Source organism: Salvelinus sp. IW2-2015, linkage group LG1 (assembly GCF_002910315.2).
Source record: "Salvelinus sp. IW2-2015 linkage group LG1, ASM291031v2, whole genome shotgun sequence".
In the NCBI taxonomy this organism is placed as follows: domain Eukaryota; kingdom Metazoa; phylum Chordata; class Actinopteri; order Salmoniformes; family Salmonidae; genus Salvelinus; species Salvelinus sp. IW2-2015.
The window spans coordinates 14,958,621-14,982,288 of NC_036838.1; the positions used below are offsets into that span (position 1 = coordinate 14,958,621).

A 23,668-nucleotide genomic window follows, 5' to 3' on the forward strand; every position below is an offset into this window, starting at 1 on the left:
CAGCCAACTCTTTTTTTCTTTTGAAAGTTTGGCATTAATGTATCATGATATAAGACTGAAGACTTATCTCTTCAGTAGGTCATATGATTGAGTGTAGTCTGGCCCAGGAGTGTGAAGGTGAACGGAAAGGCTCTGGAGCAACGAACCGCCCTTGCTGTCTCTGCCTGGCCGGTTCCCCTCTCTCCACTGGGATTCTCTGCCTCTAACCCTATTACAGGGGCTGAGTCACTGGCTTACTGGTGCTCTTTCATGCTGTCCCTAGGAGGGGTGCGTCACTTGAGTGGGTTGAGTTACTGACGTGATCTTCCTGTCTGGGTTGGCGCCCCCCCTTGGTTTGTGCYGTGGTGGAGATCTTTGTGGGCTATTCTCGGCCTTGTCTCAGGATTGTAAGTTGGTGGTTGAAGATATCCCTCTAGTGGTGCGGGGGCTGTGCTTTGGCAAAGTGGGTGGGGTTATATCCTTCCTGTTTGGCCCTGTCCGGGGGTATCATCGGATGGGGCCACAGTGTCTCCTGACCCCTCCTGTCTCAGCCTCCAGTATTTATGCTGCAGTAGTTTATGTGTCGGGGGGCTAGGGTCAGTTGGTTATATCTGAAGTACTTCTCCTGTCTTATCCAGTGTCCTGTGTGAATTTAAGTATGCTCTCTCTAATTCTCTCCTTCTCTCTTTCTTTCTCTCTCTCGGAGGACCTGAGCCCTAGGACCTGTCTCTTATACACATCTAGATGTGTATAAGAGACAGACCCTGACCTGTCCACCGGACGTGCTACCTGTCCCAGACCTGCTGTTTTCAACTCTTAATGATCGGCTATGAAAAGCCAACTGACATTTATTCCTGATTATTATTTGACCATGCTGGTCATTTATGAACATTTTGAACATCTTGGCCATGTTCTGTTATAATCTCCACCCGGCACAGCCAGAAGAGGACTGGCCACCCCTCATAGCCTRGTTCCTCTCTAGGTTTCTTCCTAGGTTTTGGCCTTTCTAGGSAGTTTTTCCTAGCCRCCGTGCTTCTACACCTGCATTGCTTGCTGYTTGGGGTTTTAGGCTKGGTTTCTGTAMAGCACTTCGAGATATTAGCTGATGTACGAAGGGCTATATAAAATAAACTTGATTGATTGAAACTTGATTTCTCATGCAGCTCAATAGTTAATCAATATAACACATCTAGTGGAAATATTTAAAAAGAGAAAGAAGCTCCAAGGACAGACTGTACATAACAGATAAAAACATAGACAAGAGTATTCAATAATTCTTTTTAATATCAAAATTAGTAAATCAATGACAATAAATATGGTTTGTATGTCTTCTCTCTACAATGAGTTCACCAATGTTATATTGGAGGATATTGGGCAGCAGTACGCTTGTGGGCACTTCAACATTGTGAGGAAAATGTATAATAGCATTCTGAACTAGGGTCCAATTAGTGCACTGGTCATGTCTGGTTTTCCACCTATCAAAAATGGACACGTTAGATCAGGACCAATGAGAATCAATGTGTTTCTTGTCAACAYCTGTTGACAAGACACAAGTTGACGTTTCCTCCATGATATCCAGTTCCTGATTTGCACAACCTGAAGTCGATTGGAATGTCTGTTGCTTGTGCTYTGAAGGTATTGGTAAATATTGGTCTTGTTTTTTTGTGCTTTGTTTGTTAGAAAATATACTGCATTGTTGGTGGAATTCCGACCCGAGTTAAGTGTGCGTACATGGAACATACAGTACTTCCCTTTTTATGCAATTTTCTCTCTACCTGTATTCTGACCTTAAAGTTAAGCATGAGAATAGCTTGCTATTCACCAGCTATTTGTTTGGGGTGGAGATCAAATAAATGAAGGTGTTGCGGAGGTGTCTACAGATACGCTGTGTTCTGACCTTGACTAATAATTCAACCACATTTACCTGTGAGGAAACCATGAATAAGGTCTAGCGAACCTACTGGTTCCAAGTGGAAAAAGCATCTACTAGATTKTTTCTGATTGAAAGAACAACATTCTCCATGCACTGTAMTTTCCAATTTAATAAGAGCTTGGTAAATGCGTAATCTGTTGAATAAGGTACATTTAAATGTTAAATGTCACTTTTATATCTATTTAACCTTAAAATCGCTGGAGAGAAATGTGAAACCAGTCATACGGCAGAAATCTGAAGCATATAAACTTTCCCACAGTAAAAGTGATGAAATGCTGTGCCCTTTTGCAGAATTTAAATTGTATGGCCTTTTAACTTGCAAKGATGACATCCTGGTCTCATAGACTAGACGTAACATAGTAAACRTAAATCCTGGACACTCAAATTAGAATGATGTATTACGTTTGGTAGGTTACACAAGACAAAAGGTTACTTGAGGCAAGCATTTTAGTGGGGTGGATGGGTGGGTGTATAATGCAAACGTCTAGCAACCCAAAGGTTGCATGTTCAAATCTCATCACGGACAATTTTTAGCTAATTAGCAACTTTACACTTACTTAGCATGTTAGCTAACTCTAACCTTAATCCTAACCTTAACCCCTAGCTTAGCTAACGTTAGCCGTTTAGCTAWTGTTAGCCATCTAGCTAACTTTATCATTAGCCACTTAGCCATCAAGCTAATTTTAGCCACAACTAATTTAATTGGTATCATATCATACATATTGCAAATTCGTAACAGATCATATGAAATGGATGATGGGCATCCACAAATGAATACAGTGYCTTCAGAAAGTATTCACACCCCTTGACTTTTTCCACAATTTGTTGAGTTACAGCCTGAATTTTAAAAATGTATTAARTTGAGATGTTTTGTCACTGGCATAGACACAATACCCCATAATATCAAAGTGGAAATATGTTTTTCAAAATGTTTACAAATTAATACAAAAATKAAAAGCTGAAATGTCTTGAGTCAATAAGTATTCAACCCCTTTGTTATGGCAAGCCTAAATACGTTCAGGAGTAAACATTTGCTTAACAAGTCACATAATAAGTTGCATGGACTCCCTCATTTTGAATGACTACCTCATCTCTGTACCTCACCCATACAATTATCTGTAAGGTATCTCAGTCAAAGACAGTGAATTTCAAATACAAGTTCAACCCCAAAGACCAGGGAGGTTTTCCAATGCTTCGTAAAGAAGGGCTCCTATTGGTAGATGGGTAAAAAAAACAGACATTGAATATCCCTTTGAGCATGGTAAAGTTATTAATTACACTCTGGATGGTGTATCAATAGATCCAGTCACTACAAAGTTGCAGGCGTGCTCATAGGAGAAAACCGAGGATGGATCAACAACATTGTAGTTACTCCACAATACTAACCTAATTGAGTGAAAAGAAGGAAGCCTGTACAGAATAAAAATATATTTTTTAAATGCATCCTGTTTATTTATTTAACCTTTATTTAACTAGGCAAGTCAGTTTAAGAACAAATTCTTATTTACAATGACAGCCTACTGAGGAACAGTGGGTTAACAGTGGGTTAACATTATGGAATGGAGCTTTTTGGAACAGAATCTCTCTTGGCAGAATCTGTTTTGACTATTACCGAATTTTGCATCTATGTCCATATGGTTAAAAGTGATTTAGCTCCATCATGTCTAACTAGCATCCACTTTTCATATTTTGTAAACSTATTTTTTACTACCATGTTTTTGTGTTAGGATTTGTATTTAGTAATGGACACTTTTTTTTTTTACATAGAGGAAAACCTGTCTCAGTCTCCTTTCCACCAGGCACTGGGAGATGAATTCCCCTTTCAGCAGGACAATAACCTAAAACACAAGGCCAAATCTACACTTGAGTTGCTTCCTAAGAAGACCATGAATGTTCCTGAGTGGCCGAGTTACAGTTTTTACTTAAATCTGCTTGAAAATCTATGGCAACCATTTTCAAAATGGTTGTCTAGCAATGATCAACAAACAATTTTTACACAACTTGAAGAATTTTGAATAGAATAATGGGCAAACATTGTACAATCCAGGTGTGCAAAGCACTTAGTGACTTACCCAGAAAGACTCACAGCTGTAATCGCTACCAAAGTGGATTCTAACATGTATYGTCTCAGGGCTGTGAATACTTATTTAAATGAGAWATKTCTGTGTTTAATTTTCGCTATATTTGCTAACATTTCTAAATAAATGTTTTCACTTTGTCATTATGGGGTACTGTGTGTAGATGGGTGAGAAATCAAATCTATTTAATCAATTTTGAATTCAGGCTGTAACACAACAAAATGTGGAATAAGTCGAGGGGTATGAATACTTTCTGAAATGTATCATACTAATTGGAGTGTTCCGGATTTACATTTACAATGTTACGTCTACCCATGAGTCCAGGTTGGGGATAAACACTCTCAAATGTCTTTATTTTAGGCTATCCCAACTTTCTCAGTTTCCTATTTTCCTCATGTTAAATATTAGCCACTATCAGCATCGACCGTCAGTAAGCCTAATAACCACACAAATTCAACTGCCAATTTACTGTTAGTTCCCTTCAGTTGGTATAGCCTACATTATCATTCCAATTAATTACATTGTTTCATTTACCATMATTTGCTTCCTCTGTAAACTCCGTCACGGATCATTAGTAACAGTTGAGAATATTTAAAAGGTAGGCTAATTAAATCGTTATGGAACGGAGCACAGACCAAGCTGTAACAGTTTGAACCCGATGCATGGCTTGTAATCACACAATTCCATGGTTAATACAGGCAATATACGAGGGTATAGCCTACTATTGTACAGTATTCTCCCTATTATAATTATATGTACGCTAATCTTCCAACATTAACATGGGTTGAAGATATGAATGTGGCAACTTTCAGGATGAATCAAACCATTCTATATTTTACCAATCAATATACAGTATCAGTCAAARGTTTGGACACACCTACTCAAGGGTTTTTCTTTATTTTTACTATTTTCTACATTGTAGAATAATAGTGAAGACATCAAACTAGGAAATAACACATATGGAAGGAATCATGTAGTAACAAAAAAAGTGTTAAACAAATCAAAATATATTTTATATTCTTCAAAGTAGCCACCCTTTGCCTTGATGACAGCTTTGCACACTTGGCATTYTCTCAAACAGCTTCAAAGGGTGGCTAAATATAAAATAAATGTTTAACACTTTTTTGGTTACTACGTGATTCCATATGTGTAATTTCATAGTTTTGATGTCTTCACTATTATTCTACAATGTAGAAAATAGTAAAAATAAAGAAAAACCCTTGAATGAGTAGGTGTGTCCAAACTTTTGACTGGTACTGTATTTTGTGCGTAAAAGCTCTCCAAACCTGTTTTTTTTATTATTCATAGATTATTTCCTAAACCTAAATAATCTACAAAATCAGAATATTTTCAATCTAMCAATTGGTGCTGAAACGGATACGAATATGCATGTATTTAGATGGCTTTCTCATTGATCACTAATATTCGGAGCCCGTTCTCGCAATATGTTCTAGTGAGTCTGTTGACAAAATTCTAACTAAAAGGTATACCCTATTTAAAGGGATGGCCAGGGTTGGGWAGGTTACTTTCTAATTGTAATCCRTTACTGTTACTAGTTATCTATCCAAATTTGTAATCAGTAACGTAACTTTTGGATTACCCAAACTCAAACATTGTTACTTTTAGATTACTTTCCCCTTAAGAGGCATTAGAAGAAGACAAAAATGTATGTTACCAATTGAACGACATCTTTTGCAGGATAAATCAATGTTAAAGTTTACATAGCTGGCCATATATGGATGTTACATTTTACTTTATGGGTTGGTTATGTAGGTTTCTTCTAACCTATCGCTTTCTACTACATATAATAATACGATTAAATCTTTACATTAAAAACAAGAATTCCAGTCATTCCAATAAGTGTTCTAACCCTTAATTAATCTTCAAGAATAGGACTTGGAAATATGGAAATCTAGATTAGCCAAATTGTTTCACCTAAGCATGACCCCAAAACTAAGGATTTATTAGCCAGCCCAAATCTGTTGTTTATGATTTTGTTGTCATGGAGGATTGATTGGGCTCATTGATTCGAGTTGAAAAATAAATGCAGCGCTTATGGAATGGCATGCTTTGAGCATTACTGAAGAAAAAAAGCACCACTTGTATTCCGTAGGCTTGGATCCGCACTGTGCAGCTGTTGCAAGAGCGCATTTGTCACTGGCTGTCCACTGGTTTYAAAAACAATGATTGATGGGCAGCTTAAACTTCTTGAATTMAACCATTATTGGGTTCAAATACACATTTAGATTTGTGAACAGCCATCCACAACAACMACAATCCGTACGGAGCCAATAGTTAAATGAGAGAGCAGCAGTGTGATTCACATCAATGCACTATGTAGATATTCGTATCGCCGTAGACTAAACCACTGCTGTCATCCTTACCTCCAATCGTTTATTCAAGTTGGATAATCTTTGGATGCTGACAGCAGTCACACCATTGGAAGACATAGCTTGGACTGTAGCCTACAAAAGCCTATTCCTTCTCTTTTCCCGCGATCTATCAAACACGTTTGGTGTGTCATCATAGTGGTCTCTGACTTGTGGTCAGACTCGCTCAGGTGGAACAAACTTAAACTAGCGCCTTTTTTCAATGCTGATTTGAATGTCATTGAGCGAACAAATGAGTGTCAAAGATATTTCCCGCAAACATCCTTTCTGAATTTAAAAGTAATCCTCGAAGTAATCATCTAGTTTTTCAAAAGTATCTGTAATCTGGTTACAATATTTTTGATGGTAACGTAATGGATTACAGTTATCGTWWTTTTGTAATCCCCATGTAATCCGTTACTCTCCAACCCTAGGAATGGTTTAACATAAATGTACTGAAAACCCATAGAGATAGATAGAGAACTCATCTTTTTATCTGTGCCATTATAGCGTCTGTGGTAGCATGGGCGGCGCCATTGAGGTTATCTCCGTTTTGAAGTAGTCTATTTTCTTCTTTATGATTGGCTGATCCCTCCTGATGACCTGGTTGGACATAACTCTAACAGGGTCACCAGGAGGGATCAGCCAATGAAGTTGGAAGTCCCACCAAGTTGACTAYATTAAAATGGTGGAAGCCCTCAATGGTGCTGCCCATGCGTATAGGGCCTTTTGGCAGCTAGAAGCCTCTATCATTATCTATGTGAAAACCCTATTGAATGAAAATTCCATGAGAAAATCTGTTGGCCAGCAAGTGGGGAGGGTTTTCATTGGATTAATTACATTTATTGGGAGCGTGGAAGGTAGCCACACCTGCAGAGCGCGTTACGTGACGGAATAAGGTAAGTCTGAATACCAAATACTGAGAAGTACATRGTAAATGCACRCCTTTCTTAAGTCTGAATCTGCCACTCTTTAGAAAAGGAGCGCTTACATGACTTAAACATTTGCCAAAAGGCATCTCCGGTGTAAAAGAAAACAAAATGATACACATATAATATGATAGATATGCAACATGAATACACTGACAGTCTATGTACAGTTTGCTTGAAGATGGCTTTGGCCATTTATTATGTGGTCTGGCATTATCTTGATATTGAGGAGGAGCACATGGAGTTTCCTTATAGACCGCRAGCAGCTCCACCATCGTTTGTGTGTTCTTCTCCAATGTTCAGTTTGTCTCTAGAACACACAGTACCAACCCCACAGTAAAGAGACCAGTACTAGGACAAAACAAGGGAGCCGTGGTAGGTTATTGGTTCCACTAGCTGCTAGCTTGAGCTGGTTGGTGTGGCGTKGCGACGTGGGGGTGTCTTCCTCGCTACAATGCACCAGGGCGGCCTGGTAAGACGTGGGCCTCTTCTGGGGCCGGTCAGGGCTGGAGCCATCCGTCGGCCTCTCCCCGATGAACAGCAGAGTGCGCCGTCGATGGTCCAGCTCCGTCTTGAACAGCTCGTACTCCTTGTGCGGCAGCTTGATCCCCAGGACGGTACACCCATCCGTGGGGGTCACGTCCTGCTCYACTCCCACCTCCCACCCCCCCGCCTTCCCGCAGCTGCCCCGCCTGGTCTCGTTGAGCACCCTGGCCGTGGCGCCTTCCAGAACGGTGACTCTGACCCGGGTTACCTTGAAGACGAACTCAGTCCCTCCCGCCACTTTGGCTGAGGGGCCTCCCTGGGCGTAGTGGCCCGAAGCCCGCAGGGTGAAGGTGGGCTGGCTGCAAGTGGGTTCCGAGTAGTGGCGGTAGAGGCCTTCCCAKGAATGCTCATCTGGGTGGAAGGTGAAGTCTCGGGTGAGGAAGAGGACGGCGGGCCGGGCTTCGCAGCGTTGGCTCACCCATCGGCCGTCCAAGGACAGAGGCGTTGCTGCAGGGACATGGGGTAACACGGGGGGGCGCTGTTCTGAGGCCCGGAACAGCAAGGCGCACGCTGGGCAGGGGTGGATGTGGTGCTGGTGGAAATAGATATAGAAAGGTTAGGGTTATACAGTAGAACTGTCATCCAAAATGCCAGGCTAGTTAATATGAAKCCTTGTATTGACCATAAAGTAGTATGCTTGTTTGGAGATTGGGACACTGTTTTATGTTTCAGTTAGTTAGTTTATCACTGTGGWAGGTATTCAGCATCAGATGAAGAATGGATAGAGAGAAAATTACCAAATTCACATACAATGTCCTGAAATACATTTTAATAAAACCCCTGCCTTGATCTACATGTATCTTATTAATGGGGAGTCCGTAATCTCACCATAGCATTCTGCAGTGGCTGCTGGTAGCCCATTGGTCGATAGTATGTCCTCTGGGTCCAGTCTGTGTGCACGTCCCCAAGGAAGAGCTCCTGAACCAGACCTCCATGGGGCTGATGCTGGGTCTCCACTCTCACCAAGCCCAACTCCATCATTGAGTACCCCGAGGCACCCAGACAGTCCCTCCCTGCCCGGGCGTTGTACAGCTCGTACAGGCGCCCGGGCACCATGCCACCCAAGGTGAGGYCCACACACATGGAGGGTAGACGGGCGGCCAGCTGGTGCATTGCACCTGGGCTGTGGATGACAATGCCCACTTTGTGGAGGTGGTGCTCGGTCTTGGTGGCACCCCKGGTGATCCAGGACGCCTGGCGCAGACGGAGCTTGCCCCGGACCACCAGAGAGTATGCGGGCTCCTCGCACCCACTGTCAGTGTAGTAGTGTTGCAGGGCTTTGAACAGGCGGCTTGGGTAGAAGGTGTAGGAACGGGTCAGGAACTCAGGGCCAGGCCGAACTTCACATCTACTCGGGAGAAAGAGGTTGAAGGGAGGTTGTCAGTTCCATTTTAGCAGCTAGCTGGATGGATGATTGATTGATTGACTTGAATGAAATTGGATGAAATAATTAATTATCTGGGTGTCTTATGCAAACAACAACCTTCTGAATCACCCTGAGGCTAATTGAGCACACCTCCACAAAGACAAAAAAGGTGACAGTTGTGGAAGAGTTTCCCATATCCATCATTAGATTGCAAAGGACGTGATAGACATAAATGGTATATATTCAGGAAATAGCCCGTACCGTTCTAAACTTTATTTGGACAACACTTGCCTTGTTGACACCCAGCTGCCCTCCAGTCTTGGGGGAATGTCGGCTGTGATTCTGATGCCGTCCTGCAGGTGGGGATACTGACACTGTGGCTCCCATTCCAGGCTAGTCGTGTGGTTGGACAAAGATCCAAAGAGGGCTATGGGTACCTCCCAGAGCTTACTACCCGACACAAGATCAGCTAGAACCAAGAAAAATAAGAACACTCCCGGTTATCACTCTGTCAATCGGATAAACACAGTTTATTTTTACCCCATACTGTTTATACGAAACAGAAACACAAAATAATAAGCTTGGAAGATGATTATCAAYCTCATCCATCATAAATSAGGGGTTACACACAGAACAACTAATAGCCAAAGGAAATGATTCACTCCCTGGGCTTTTCAGGTCCAAACAAGATTTGGTTGACTGGAAGCAGTTTGAGGGTTCACATTTCTGTAACTGTCCATGTAATGAGATGTGATTGGCTCCGTTACAGGCCATATATAGATTTGAATCAGACCTTGGCCACATCCACCGAGAGGACCTTTTCGAGGTTTGACACATCTATCAGCCAGCARCTGGGCTCCAACTCCAACTCACATTTTTCCAAAATGTGTGTGCATGTGCGTGTGTGTGTGATATCTACATTGTGAAATTGAAATTGAAGTTTCAGACATGATTTGACATGTTAGGCTGCAATGAAAGATATTAAATTATATGAATTAGACCCTCCTTTGACACTTTTTATGTACTTTCACTGTGTTGGAATTATCATAGCTCAATCAAGAGTAGCAAACACAAACATGACAGCATGGTACATTTACTCCTATCAAAATCAATATATTTTACTCAATTTTATCAACATAAGGGATCTGACGCATGTACATCTGCAATCTCTTTCTTTATTTTGACTGCTATAGCCACACATTGTGATGTATCTATGTACTCGTTTATGTGCATCGATTGGCCTGCCTTGGATGGAGCAAGGCCCACAATTTTAACAGAGACCAAGACAATCGTGCCCGAGTTGATTTCTTTGATTAAACCCAAATGATGCGAGCGTGAGGAGAGGGACTGATATCCAGCACGAAGATCACTCATTGGTAATAGGACGCTATGGCTCCCGTTTCAGTCTCCCCAGCCAAACGTCAAACAGCAAGGGGATGAGTCCCCATTGACACCCACTAGTTTTCCCTCACCCACCCTGTTCTTTTTCTATATCTGTTCCCCTCTTGTTCTGTGTCTTGTCTTCCTTTCCCTTAGTCACTCTTCGTCTCTCTCTCTCTCTTTTTGTCCCTGTGCTGTCTCTCTCTCTGTGTGTCCTTATGTTGTCCCCGCTCTTTCTTTTGCTCTCTCTCTTTCTTTGTCCCTCTCTCTCGCTCCCTTTCTTTGTCCCTATGTACATATTATATTCATCCCTTTACATTTGTGTGTATTTGCGTGTATAAGGTAGTTCTTGTGGATTTGTTAGATTACTGTTAGATATTACTGCATAGTCGGAACTAGAAGCACAAGYATTTCGCTACACTCGCATTAACATCTGCTAACCATSTGTATGTGACCAATAAAATTWGATTTGATTTGTCTTTGTCTGTTTTCCCTCTSTCCCCGGGGGTTGGTGGGCTTYGTCATGGCCCYGTGGACAGCTTTATGGATGTTCTTTGGGTCGGCTACCGGAAGTTTGTCTCTATGTCCCATGTTTGTCCCAGATAAAGCTCACTTCGCTGCCAGAGTCGCCACCAAGGCATCCTACTAGATGGCACTTTTCAGCTACTTCTTTGATTGGAGAGAAACCAATGTTTACTCAAAGTCAGCCAATCTACTTCCTTTTAAATCTTTCGGAGAGTAATTGGACAGCTTTTATTTTCTGTGTCAATGTCAGCCTGGGGATGTTTGTTCCTTAGATGTTGGAATGGTTTCTGCGTGCCATTGAAGCTGCCTTATAGGCATTGTGCGAGACTCACTTAGATACTCTCTCTGCTCAGCATGATGTTTGGTTTGGGAGATTTTTGTCTTGAGGCACTTTTTGGGGAAATAGTGATCAAAGTCAATTAGTTAATATACAAAATAATTGTCYAAAGCAGAATAAACATGGTTGCAATTTTCCCTCTCTGAAGATGTATTTTTTAATTCTCTGTGTCTCCATTATTGGCGAGCACCACCGTCAAATTGACTCATTTTTATTCCCTAGAAGAGACACTTTTTATGTACTTTCACTGTGTTGGAATTATCATAGCTCAATCAAGAGTAGCAACACAAACATGACAGCATGGTACATTTATCCTATCAAAATCAATATATTTTACTCAATTTTATCAACATAAGGATCTTGACGCATGGGTCTTGTGTTACATCTTGCAATCTCTGTCACGTCTCTTCACCGCTCTTTACCCTGCCCAAACCTTCGCTTGAGAGAGGGCGTCCAGAAGTGGCCGTTGAGCATCACTCACTCCTGCCATACTATCACGACCTAACATCTTGTCTCTTTGCGCTCGTCACGCGTCGATCAGCGTATTTGACTCACCATGAACGACTGCTGAAATCACGTCTGTTAATTATATACCTCCCCTATATTGTGTCTTAATTTCTCCCCAGCTATCATGTGTCCCCGCTTTTCTGCAGTTGATTGTTTGTTCTGTAATGCTAAGTGAGCTTTATGTCTAAGTTCCAATGTTTCCGTCAAATAATTGGTATTAAATGTTACTCCCGACTACTGCTTCGTCTCCCAGCAGATCATTCCTAGTGAATAGGATCGGACAGAATGCCAGAAGCCATCACAAAAACGATATAGGCATCGGGAGCCTAGTTACGTGGCGTTTTCTGCCCTGTATTTTTCGGTAAATGGGATGGACATCTAGCCACTCCTGGCTCACTCCTAACCGATCCCGGCAACCGGGGGTGCCTAGCCCCTGCTCTTCGGGCCTTCCCACGCCCCTAAGCAGGCTCGAGAGGTTTCCTTGCCCCGGTTGAGTTCGCACGGCGCCCATGCCCACGTCGGGCCTGCAGGCGTGGAGTCGTCAGTTCTTGTTCTGCCCAGCCCTGTTTCCAGGGAGTTTGTTCTGTTTGTTTGATCTTTTGTAAATTTGTCAGGATGACGTCGGGGTGATTCTGCCGCCGGATGGAACCGTCCAAGGAAGAGGTGCCATAAGCCAGCCCGCCTAAGCGAAGTCATAGTTTCAATCCCTGGACTGAGCCTGCGAAGAGGAGTTCAATCCTCAAAGTTGGCTCTCGAAATGGGGGTGGGACTTCCCATCCCAACGTCCACAAAGTCCAGCCGGAGGTAATCATCGGGTTCACTCAGACGGGGGGATCGAGCCGAAACGGTCTAGGACTCAGACCGGACTCCATTACAGGCTCCATTGCCTCAAGCCGGCTCACAGCTCTCAACGCCCAGCCGGTTTCGTATCGGGCTTGTCACGCCTCATACCGGCTTTCCAGGCGCCCAAAATCTCGGTACCAGGTTTTGCCCAAGGGTGTGGGGGACCGTCCGGGTAAATTGCGGCCGCCTAGTCGGGGGGGTACTGTCACGTCTGCTTCCCGCTCTTCCCAACATCCCCGCTTGGCGCTTGAGGGCGCAGAACCTGCCTTGCATCACTCACTCCTGCCATCCTACCTCCACTGACTATCCTAACCTGCCTAATTCTCTTCGTCTTTAAACGCGCAATCACACATCAAGCGCTTATTGAACTCACCTCCGGACTCTCTTATCCAAGCCTGTTTAAATTTCGTCGCCCTATTTTATGTAATCAGTTCCCCAGCTCTTAGTTAACACACGCGGCCAGCTTTCGCAAGTGATTGAATTTGGGTTCTGTTTGGACTAAACTGTTTATGGTCTCGGTTCCAAATGTCGTTGATTGTATTAATGTACTCCCCGTACCTGGAACTTCGTCTCTCAGCGTAAATTTCATTTTCCCTTTGTGTTTGAAGTAAAAGAGGAGAGAGGGATTACGTGGGGGAATTTACAAAAATCCTCTTTCTTTAATCAGATTATTAATTTGTTCCTCTACTTGGTCATCTGACAAGTCTGTTTCAAGTTAGTAGAGAAAATGTGAATCACCACACTCCATTGAATGGACAGGACTTATGAGATATGGCTGAAGAATCTTTTAGGGTGTAATATTCAGGCCTCTGTTTTGCCCAATTTTTCTAGTGTTTTTCAGRTGAGCTGTCATTCTGTTTCTCTCCTTCCTTGGATCTCATTCCAATGGGACATATGGTTGCATTTACCAAAAGAATAGAAGTTTAAAAAAATGTGCTTTATAAAAACTAAATTGTACAACCTGGGGTTTAAATGATTGTACTTAGTCTAAAAGGGGTATTATAGCATGACTTGTTACAAGGTAACGTAGYAGTTTTATTTTCCACAGGTTTACAACATAATCAATTTTTCTTAATTTAGATTATTAAGGTAGTTGTTTCTTAATTCAATGAATACCACTGATTCTTCACCTGTGGTCAGGGGAATATTCTAATTTGTTATTCAGCGACTCCTTGGTTTGCTATGAAGCTGAGGAATGGGGAGACATTTAAACCAACCACTTTCAATTTGGCGCTATGGATGCAAGGACTGACAGTCCATGAAATGAACATTTTAATATTGAACATGTTTTGAAGCTATGCATTGTTTGTTAACAAAAAAAATGGAGTAAAACAACCTTATACTTTAGGTTATGATCTGGTAAAACTATTGGAATACTAATCTCATGAGGTATTTATAACTTATATTCTTCCAGAAGTGATGGCTATATACAGTATAATTCATTGTTATAGCCATCAAACATATAGCCATAAAAAATGCATGTATCAATCCCAAATTGCCTCTTTAGTTAAAATGACCAACAGCTGTACATATTGCAGATTGTATCTTAAATGAATGTAATTTCTCGCTGACTACCAGTCCTGGCTGTAACCTATGGAGGGTGCCAGTGCACTGCCACTGAGCCTCTGCTCATCAATGGCCTCACCTGTAGTATCTGACCAGCGTGTGGTCACAGTTAGAAACTCCAGGGGACAATGCAGTGAATCAAGTGTGGTCTAACCCCCAGACTGCATTCCAAAGTTACCCTCCACAGCAAGGATCAGTGACATAATAGCAGCAACACTTTAATAGGGAATAGGGTGCCATTTGGGACATTACCCTAGTCTATCAGCCCTACCGCTGCCACCCGGAAAGACAGGCATGTCTGAACCCCAGCCTAAGTCATCTATCTACCTGCCTGGAAATTCCATCACAGGATCAATCCCACACACTGCAGACRTTGATTTATAAAAGGGATGCCATTTATGATGGACCTCTGGGCTCCTATTTGTTTGTTTGTGTTTGTGATTAGGGTTTGGCAACTCGGGCTTCTCCATCTCATGTCTCATCCGCCAACTACCGGAGGCCAAGCGAAAATACTTTTTATGTACCTCTCTATTTGGATATGTCTAGGTGCAAACACACATGAGGTGGGATCCAGGCGGTTTTTAATCTGCCACCCACGTCTTGTGGGGGAGTTGAGTGCTCGACGCCAGCCAGTCTCTCAGCCAGCCTGCTGTCAGACTCAAGTGTTTCCCAGTGCCTGTGGCCACTGTTCTGTGTGTTTGCCTYTCTCTCTTTTTCTCTCACTGCTTGTCTTACTGCTCCAATGCTGGAGGAGAAAACCCACTTTAACTGTCCCTGAATAGCTCCTTCACACACTGCTACATGGCTTTTGTGTGGAGCTAACACCTGCCTCTTGATTAGGGCAAACTTGATGAAAAAGCCATGTTTACGACTCATTACTTTTGGATGGATTTCAGAATATTTTCTATTTTTTTCTTTTTCTTTCTCTTTCTGTCTTTGTTTCTTTTTTTTGAGTGTGTGTCCGGGGACTGATGAGGTACAGTTGGTCGGAAGGAAAAGCGGAAAGCTTCTTCGTCTGGTGTAATGAGTCTCCCAGTCCCCTGATTACTGGGGGGAGTAGGGTAAAAGGGAAAGGGGATACCTAGTCAGTTGCACAACTGAATGCTTTCAGCCAAAATGTGTCTTCCACATGAACCCAATCCCTCTGAATCAGAGAGGTGCGGGGGGCTGCCTTAATCGACATCCACGTCATCCACGTGTGKTTGTGTATGTGCGTGCGTCTGTAAATGCATATGTGCATCTGCCTGTATTTGTGTGTGCGTGTATGTGTGCCTGCATGTATGCGTCAGTGTGTGTGGGCGTCTGTCAGTGTGTGAGAAGCTTAAATTGAGTGGTACAGTGCAGATACACTCTGTCTCCCAGGTTGAGTTGGCCCTGGGCCCATCAAGCACAGCTGTTTTTTCAGACACTGCTGCGTTGGCCTCCACAGCAAGGATCAGTGATATAATAGCRGCAACACTTTAATAGAGGGAAGTATCTCACCGCCCATGTACAGATGGATAAAAAATATCCTCAGGCATCCTCATAGGGACAAGGCTTCTAACTCATTAACATTTCCACTATATTGATACTCAACCTACTGGGCACAGACATCAATTCAACATCGAATCCACGTTGGTTCAACGTAATTTCATTGAAATTACATAGAAGCAACATTGATTCAACCAGTGTGTACTCAGTGGGAMTGTTGTGCATTCAGCAGTACACAACACTGATAGAAATATAACATGTAAAACAAACATGCCTCTCTGACATGTAGAATCAGGAATAATGTCAGCTTTATTCATGACATTTCTATCTGCAATGTTCTGTAATGTTTGCCTGAAGCTTACTCGGCATTTCCCAGGTGCTCTTTTATCCGTCAGTGGAGGCTCCTCAGAGGAGGAAGGGGAGGACCATCCTCCTCAGTGTATTGACTTCAAAACAACACCTAGGAGACTCATGGTTCTCACCCCCTTCCATAGACTTATACAGTATTTATGACAACTTCCRGAGGACGTCCTCCAACCTATCAAGAGCTCTTGCAGCATGAACTGAAATRGTGTCCACCCAATCAAAGGACCAGAGAATGAAACTAGTACTGAACACATAAACTACAGCTAGTTAGCACTGCAGTGCATAACATGTGGTGAGTAGTTGACTCAAAGAGAAAGACAATAGTAGAACAGTTTTCAACAAATTAATTTCTTAAATGAAGGAGAAGCAAGCGAGAGAGAGATTTCGTTAAAAAAATTACTTTCAGTTTCACTTACTTAGCTAGAAATGCAGCTGGCTAGTTTTGTTACTCAAACACCCGGCTCAAACAGAGGGATGCTATGTTATCTAGCTGTSTATGACTATCCAACASCGCACTGGAACTCTTCCAAATCAAGGTAAGCTTTTGGTTTTATWAATTTATTGCCACCGGGGGCCCTCTGGTGTAATTGCTTACTGACTATACACTGTAACGTTACTGCATGATTKTAGCGAGTTTACTAACGCATTAGTTCTATTAGCTACGTTGACTAGGACGTTACTTTAGCTAATATGGGAACAACGATGTAGGCCGTGTGTAGCGGTTATGACATGGTTTGGCTTGGAAAGGTTTTTTCGCCTGGTCACGTACAGCTGATGTGTTGTTCATTGAAGTCCACAAACGAAGGGAAAAGGTGARAGGAGAAGAGTGCATAGAAGCTAGAATGAATACAACTTGGCTGCTKTGATCAGSGATGTATTCATYCTGCYGATTCTGTTGAAAAACGTTTCTTAAACGGAAGCAAACRAAACGGGGATAAACATACCTGCATTTGTCCAATAGGAACTCTTGTTTACAACTGTTGGACTAATGATTACATCCTATATACGCTACTGCAGGCAAGAGTGTGCAAGGCGGTATTGAATGTGTCACTGTCTGTCCATGTGTCCCTGTCTGTCATCTCAAATGTTTCTCTYGACCTGTGTGCGCCCATGTTGTAAACGTTCATTCATAGGCTAGGTTGTAGCAACCTCATGGTGGGTATAGGGAAAATGTATGTTTCATGTAGTAGCCTCAACTACGATGTTACATTGAACTGCGKGAATGGAATATGAATGACAGTCATCCAACATGCTCTAATAGAAATAAGGCCATGTTCATGAATTTTTTGTTGTTGTCCTCCCTCATCATAAACGGCACTAACCGCCACTGTTATCCAAATAGCAGCTTAAATCAAATGTGACTTTGGTATAACATGTTTATCATATCAAATTATATATATTTTTTACTTGCCTTTATTAAATCAGGTAMGTTATTGGAAATRCATGATGACCTTACATATGGGCACCTCCTATCATATGGGCACTATGGGACGGTCTGTGCGGTCAGTAAATACAACATCKGTGTCCCAAATGGAACCCTGTATACTATACAGTGCACTRCGTTTAACCTGAGCCCTAAGGGCCTTGGTCAAAAGTAGTGCACTATAAAGGAAATATGGTGCCATTTGGGACGCGTAGGTYTCAATGTACCAACAGCCATTCATCTCCTCAAGCTGTTACATCCTCCTCGCGCTATAGCAGCCTCAGCCATTCACATTCTCTCTCTCTCAAAGACATCCTCACTGGAAACAACAAAGTCAGTCAAACCGAGATGTCTTTCTGCACGGGTTTAAGGGCGTTTCACAGGGGGCACCAGGTCGGTTTTGTTTTTTCCCCACCTCGAGTGTCCCCTCAAGTCGTATAGCCACCCATTGTTGTCTTTTCATCAAAGTTAAACCTAACTTAATCCAGCGGCCCTGTTTATTTAGTCAAGGGATGAAGGGGGTGGGGGGGGGGGGGTGTTCTTCCAATAAGGCCTGCCAGTTCCCTTGTGGTTCACTCTGGCTCCTATTAACCCAACAGTACTCCGCACATTCCTCTCTCCAAACACTACCAATATTCACCCACAGACACTGTGGTGAAGGCAGGAGCTTACCATCAAAAATTCCAGTGACGTTATGGAACCAGACGGTGGCTACTGTTATATAAATATATACACAGGTGATATACATTTGAATGAATGAGGTCAGATGGGTTAGTGAGATGAGTAGGGTGATAGGAATGTTAGGGATGAAAGGCAGGGATGAAATTGGGATTCTGAGCTCTGAGAATTCAGTGGCTGTTATTGCAAGTCTACTCGAGCTCTGGTAGGTGCTTTCACTCTGTCATTTGCATGTAAGTTCTACAGCAGGAGGGTCTTTAGGCCGTATAAACATTATTTATTTAGTTTACAAAAAATGAATGTCCATTCTAGTAATTCTATTTSTATGGTTTATGCTACCTCCATCTTGCAAGACTTGTACTTTGCACCAGTAGGGTGGTTCTACTGAATATACTCTAATAGGGATGTTTCACTCTGGGTCAGGGATATAAAACAGAGATCCAACTTGTCAAAGTTTGAAACAATCCCAAAGAGCAACAGTCAGCACCTAACATGCAATGCATGCTGGGCTACTTACAGAGAACAGTGGAGAAGATAACAGAGCGAAAGAGGGGGAAGTTGATTGTCTATTGACGTTATGKGGCTAGAGCTAATTGGTGGGTTGGTTTCATCTTAAATAGATAGTTCACCTTTTTGACAAGTGAACTATCTCTTTAATTCTATCTGTTTGGGTTGGGTGAAATTCTAACAGTTGCTGGGTGTCAACGCTTTTCTCATATGATATGGTGTTTATCACATGCAAGGTTCTATTTGACTCTATTTAGTCTAATTTAAACCCAGGGTTGCTCAGTCATATCTCRCCAATATGATTCAGGAGGAGGGGAGGGGGTACAACTAAGAGAGAGGTGAGATCATTKGGAATTATGTAAATAAGCCAAGTATTGACATTGTTGGACATTGTTGCTGTGTTGTTGCAACGTTAAGGTAGAGTTGCCCAAAAGTCTGAATCAATATGGAAGATTCTTAGTCTAAAGGCCCAGTGCAGTCAACATTCAGTTTTTCCTGTGTTTTATATCATATCGTGCAAGAGCTGATAAAACAAACACTGCAAAAGTGTGAACAAATTTGATTAGTGTTATTTCCGGACATTTGCTGATTGAAAATACACTCTACAAAGGAGCTTCTAATCAGCAGGTTGGCATGGGCGGAGTTTCGGCTTTCCGTGGTGACATCACCATGTGGTAATTGGTTAACAGACCAATAACAAAGAGAGTTCCAAACATGTCTGCTAATAATAGCAAGTTTTCAGTTTCCCCCTCTCCACTAAGACAACTCCCAGCCAGTAAAACTCCCAGCCAGTAAAAACAAAATTCTTGCTTGAGAAATAGTTTTTTGCTAAAAAGCTTTTTTTGTCCATTTAAATGGAGATCTTTTACGCTAAGGGACTTTATTGTTACCCAGAAATGATTTGGTATTTATAAAAAAACAGCTGCATTGCTCCTTTAAGTCATTGCTTAGGTTATTGTCTTTTTGGAAACCCTTCGAATTAAGTAGTCTTGCATTGTTTGCGTGGCGTTGTCATGAGACTAGCATTCCACCTGTCACAAGCTCCAAAGTCCAAAGTCCAAAATCCAAAGTGCTGGAGTACAGAGCCAAAACAACAAAAAATGTGTCAGTCTCCCAATACTYTTGGATCTCACTGTATATGGTTMTAAATAACATAATTGCTTACTTAATTGTGTGCTGTGGATTCTTATCCTATATTAATTGTGTGATTTTCACACCAATCATTTTTGTCTCACTTCATAAACCTTTTGGAATTATGGTCGCTGTCCCAATACTTTTAGAGCTCACTGTATGTCCAACCACTAATGAAAGTGAATGGAAGTTCCTTGGATAACAACTTTGATCTACAAACAATGAGAAAAAGTATTGGGTTGTGGTGTAAACTAGACTCATGGCATGTGTCTGGGCCCAGGGACTCAAAAGCTCCTGTCTACTTGACTGAGCTGAAGCAAAAGAAAAACAGCTCTTCAAATACCAATCTATTGGCCCTGAGCAGCGGGTGTATTACGGTGATTATGAGTGGGCAGATGCCTCCCACCGTCTCCTCGCGCATCACCTTAGCGGGCCCTGATGGGCAAAATGCTTGTCTCCCCCAAGGCTGCTGGGAGGAAAATCAACTCTAAACGCTATCCTGAGGTAGGGTCAGTTAATGGTAGTGTCCTGTTATTCCATCTACTACCATAATGGCAATATTAGTTCCAGGACCACGCTTCCCTGCTGCTGGGGAACCATGCAAGGCTTTTTAAGAAGGCTTTTCAAGAAGGACTCCTGAGCTTACTATGCTGTTTGTCTCTCTGGAGAGAGAATGATAGCCTTTGATAAGACTTATTCTTCACTAATCTAATTTCAGKAAGCAGTTTTTTTTATAAGGTTATAATATAACTTTAAATATGGGACTTTTTGCAAGGATTTTAATCTTTCATCAACAAGTTGCATCATTGCTAAAGTCCTCAGGATATTTCTCTTAATTTAATGTCCACTCCAGGCTATTTCTGATAGACACACTGTTAGAGGCACTGTCAATTGTTCTCTGAATTTAACTTCACGTCAGACAAGTTTAACATACATTTCGAAAGCAGATCAGCCGGTGTGAACAATTGGATGCTTTTAACTACTGCCCCTTAAACGGTGGATACCTGCTCAAAGTTTCAACAACTTCTGATACGGTGATTTCAACATTTCAGCAATTCAACGGTTAGACGACAGCCCTAGAGGTAAAAATAAACRAGCTATTCGCTAGTTAATTTGATCACTGATTATGTATGCAATCATTCAGTTGTATTGCTTTGTTACAACTTTGGATGAGTCAACTAGCAACAAGTTGTTAAAGACAGGTCAAACATACATGATTCATATTTCTGTAAGTGTTTAAGCTATCCTTTAACACCTTGGTAAACAGCGCAGAAAAAGCAGTTCACCTTAGATTATGTTTTTGAGGAATCTGATTCTCGGCGATAGTTTCAAAGCCATGTGCTTTAGATATAYGTGCTCATACATTTTTTAATCCATGTTAAATATATTTTTAAAGATCATGAAAACTGTATGGGGAAATATTGTATCAAATTCATGGTGCTGCAATGTAATCTGATTCCTCAAGTTAAATAAATAAATCATCAAAGTAGGCATTCATCTGAAATCATGTTCAGTGAATTAAATAACATGTAAATTAATACATGTAGCCTTTAAAATCTACTTCTGAAAATAATACATTTTGGTGAAGATTCACCATAATTGACATAATATAAATCAGATATCATCATGGAATCATATGCACATAATCAGGCTTCAGTTTCATTTGAAGCTTGGCTGTTAAAGCTGTTACTGTCCAGATGCACAGTAAGTGGACAAAAACTGGGTCTCGAGGGCAACCAGAGGACACAGACAGACAGAGAGACAGAGAGAGCGCAAGTGTGAACTTACCTTGCCACAGCCACAGTACCCAAAGTCCCCTCAACAGGCGAGTGAAATGTCCTTTTGACATGATCCCTCTCACACACACACACACACACACACTCACTCGCACTCAGAGAAAGACCCTCAAAGCCCACTGTGGTCCAGAACAAGCAGCCTCTTCAATACGTGCTAGTAATTTAGGACATCACCATGCCAAAGATTGAGAGAGGAAAGCCCAATAATCCAGTTTGAAATGTGGTCCTTTACAGATAGTGTTTGTTGGTTTCTTCTTCCATTTCAGCTTGTCCTCCCATGGTATGAAATGCAATCCACTCAGTCAGAATAAATTGCTTGAACCTCCTCACACTAAACTCAGTGGTAGAGAAGAGGATTTCTCTCTCTCTCTCAGTTGTCTATCTTGGTCCTGGGCTGCACTCTGTTTGCGTCCTGTGCATGTGTGGCTGTGTGTGTGCTCCCCCCGTCTGACTGTTGGTTTGAGCGGAGAGGAGTGAGTGTGCGAGMGAGAGAATAAAAGAGAGAGTAAAAGAGAGTTTAAAACTTCTCCAACTGAAGCCTCTGGGAGTTTTCAGAGTAAGTTGCAAAAGGGCAAAGAAATAGCTGCAGGCTAAGTGAGAAACAATCAAATCCCCAACATATCTATAAAGTGAAAAAGTCTTAATACTTGAGAGAATTACCATGTATAATGTTTTTTTAGTGATTTCCCTCCTTTTCCACTCGCCTCACTGTACGTTGTAAATGAATATGCCTCTAATTTGTGGAAGCTACATAGCAACACAGTACACAGCCCCCAGATCACACCTCACTGCTGAGGCACACACACACACATTCAAAGGGCGGAGTTGACATTGCTGACCACTGCAGAGGTAAAGTGGRGGTTTGCTGGGATTTCAAAGGTGGCTGCCAGGGCAGTGTTGGCAGGGGTTCTGGGATCAGTGGGCAGACTGGGGCTCTGGCTCAGCCCCACAGACGGGTAATAGAGGTGGGTGGCTTTTGGGCTGATCACAGGCCAGCCAATTGGTTCCCTGAGGAGTTTCTACCCCGGGTGTGTGGAGCTTTGATCCACTCCACGCAAATGGCTGGAATTTTCATACACTCGCACACACCAGTAGCGTAGCCAGAAATTCATTGGTGGGTGGKCCTAAAGAKATTTGGGTGGTGTAACGGTTGTCTTCCTCTTCTGATGAGGAATATGAAGGATCAGACCAAAATGCAGCTTGGTAAGTGTCCATGTTGCTTTAATATAACAGAACACGAAAAAAGACAAAAATAACAAAGTGAATGACAAAGAAAACAGTCCTGAATGGTGAAACAAACACAAAAACAGGAAACAACTACCCACAAACACAGGTGGGAACAGGCTACCTAAGTATGGTTCTCAATCAGAGACAACGATTGACAGCTGCCTCTGATTGGGAACCATACTAGGCCAAACACAGAAATACAACACATAGAACAAAACATATAATATAGAACATAGAATGCCCACCCCAACTCACGCCCTGACCAAACCAAAATAAAGACATAAAAAAGGGACTAAGGTCAGAACGTGACAGTCTGTGCCCAGGGTCCCTTACCGTCCAATATCTCCTCCCATGTCCATTTCTCCAGATTGCACTGCTCCAATTTACCACGCTGCTTGGTCCTTGGTTGGTGGGTAGTTCTGTAACGATACTCGTCCTCGTCTGATGACGAGTATGAAAGATCGGACCAATGTGCAGYGTGGTAAGTGTCCATTTTAATGAAATGCAACTGAACACTGAATGACAAAACAAAAAGAGAAATGAACGAGACTGAAACAGTTCTGTATGGTAAAACACAGACACAGAAAACAACTACCCACAACCCATAGTGGGAAAACAGGCTACCTAAGTATGATTCTCAATCAGAGACAACGATCGACAGCTGCCTCTGATTGAGAACCATACCAGGCCAAACACAGAAATACAAACATAG

The 23,668-nt window shown here is 42.2% G+C and overlaps 1 protein-coding gene across 1 annotated transcript; it reads right to left on the minus strand.

Annotated features, from left to right (window-relative positions):
• Positions 1-1,245: 1,245 nt before the first annotated feature.
• LOC111961665 (protein APCDD1-like) lies at positions 1,246-22,195 on the minus strand. Its single transcript, XM_023984100.2, has 4 exons — positions 21,722-22,195; positions 9,492-9,669; positions 8,663-9,182; positions 1,246-8,366 (listed from the first exon to the last, which is right to left on the minus strand). Exons 1-4 carry the CDS (start codon positions 21,780-21,782, stop codon positions 7,599-7,601), a joined length of 1,527 nt encoding a protein of 508 aa, XP_023839868.1. The 5' UTR covers positions 21,783-22,195; the 3' UTR covers positions 1,246-7,598.
• Between the last annotated feature and the right edge of the window lie 1,473 nt (positions 22,196-23,668).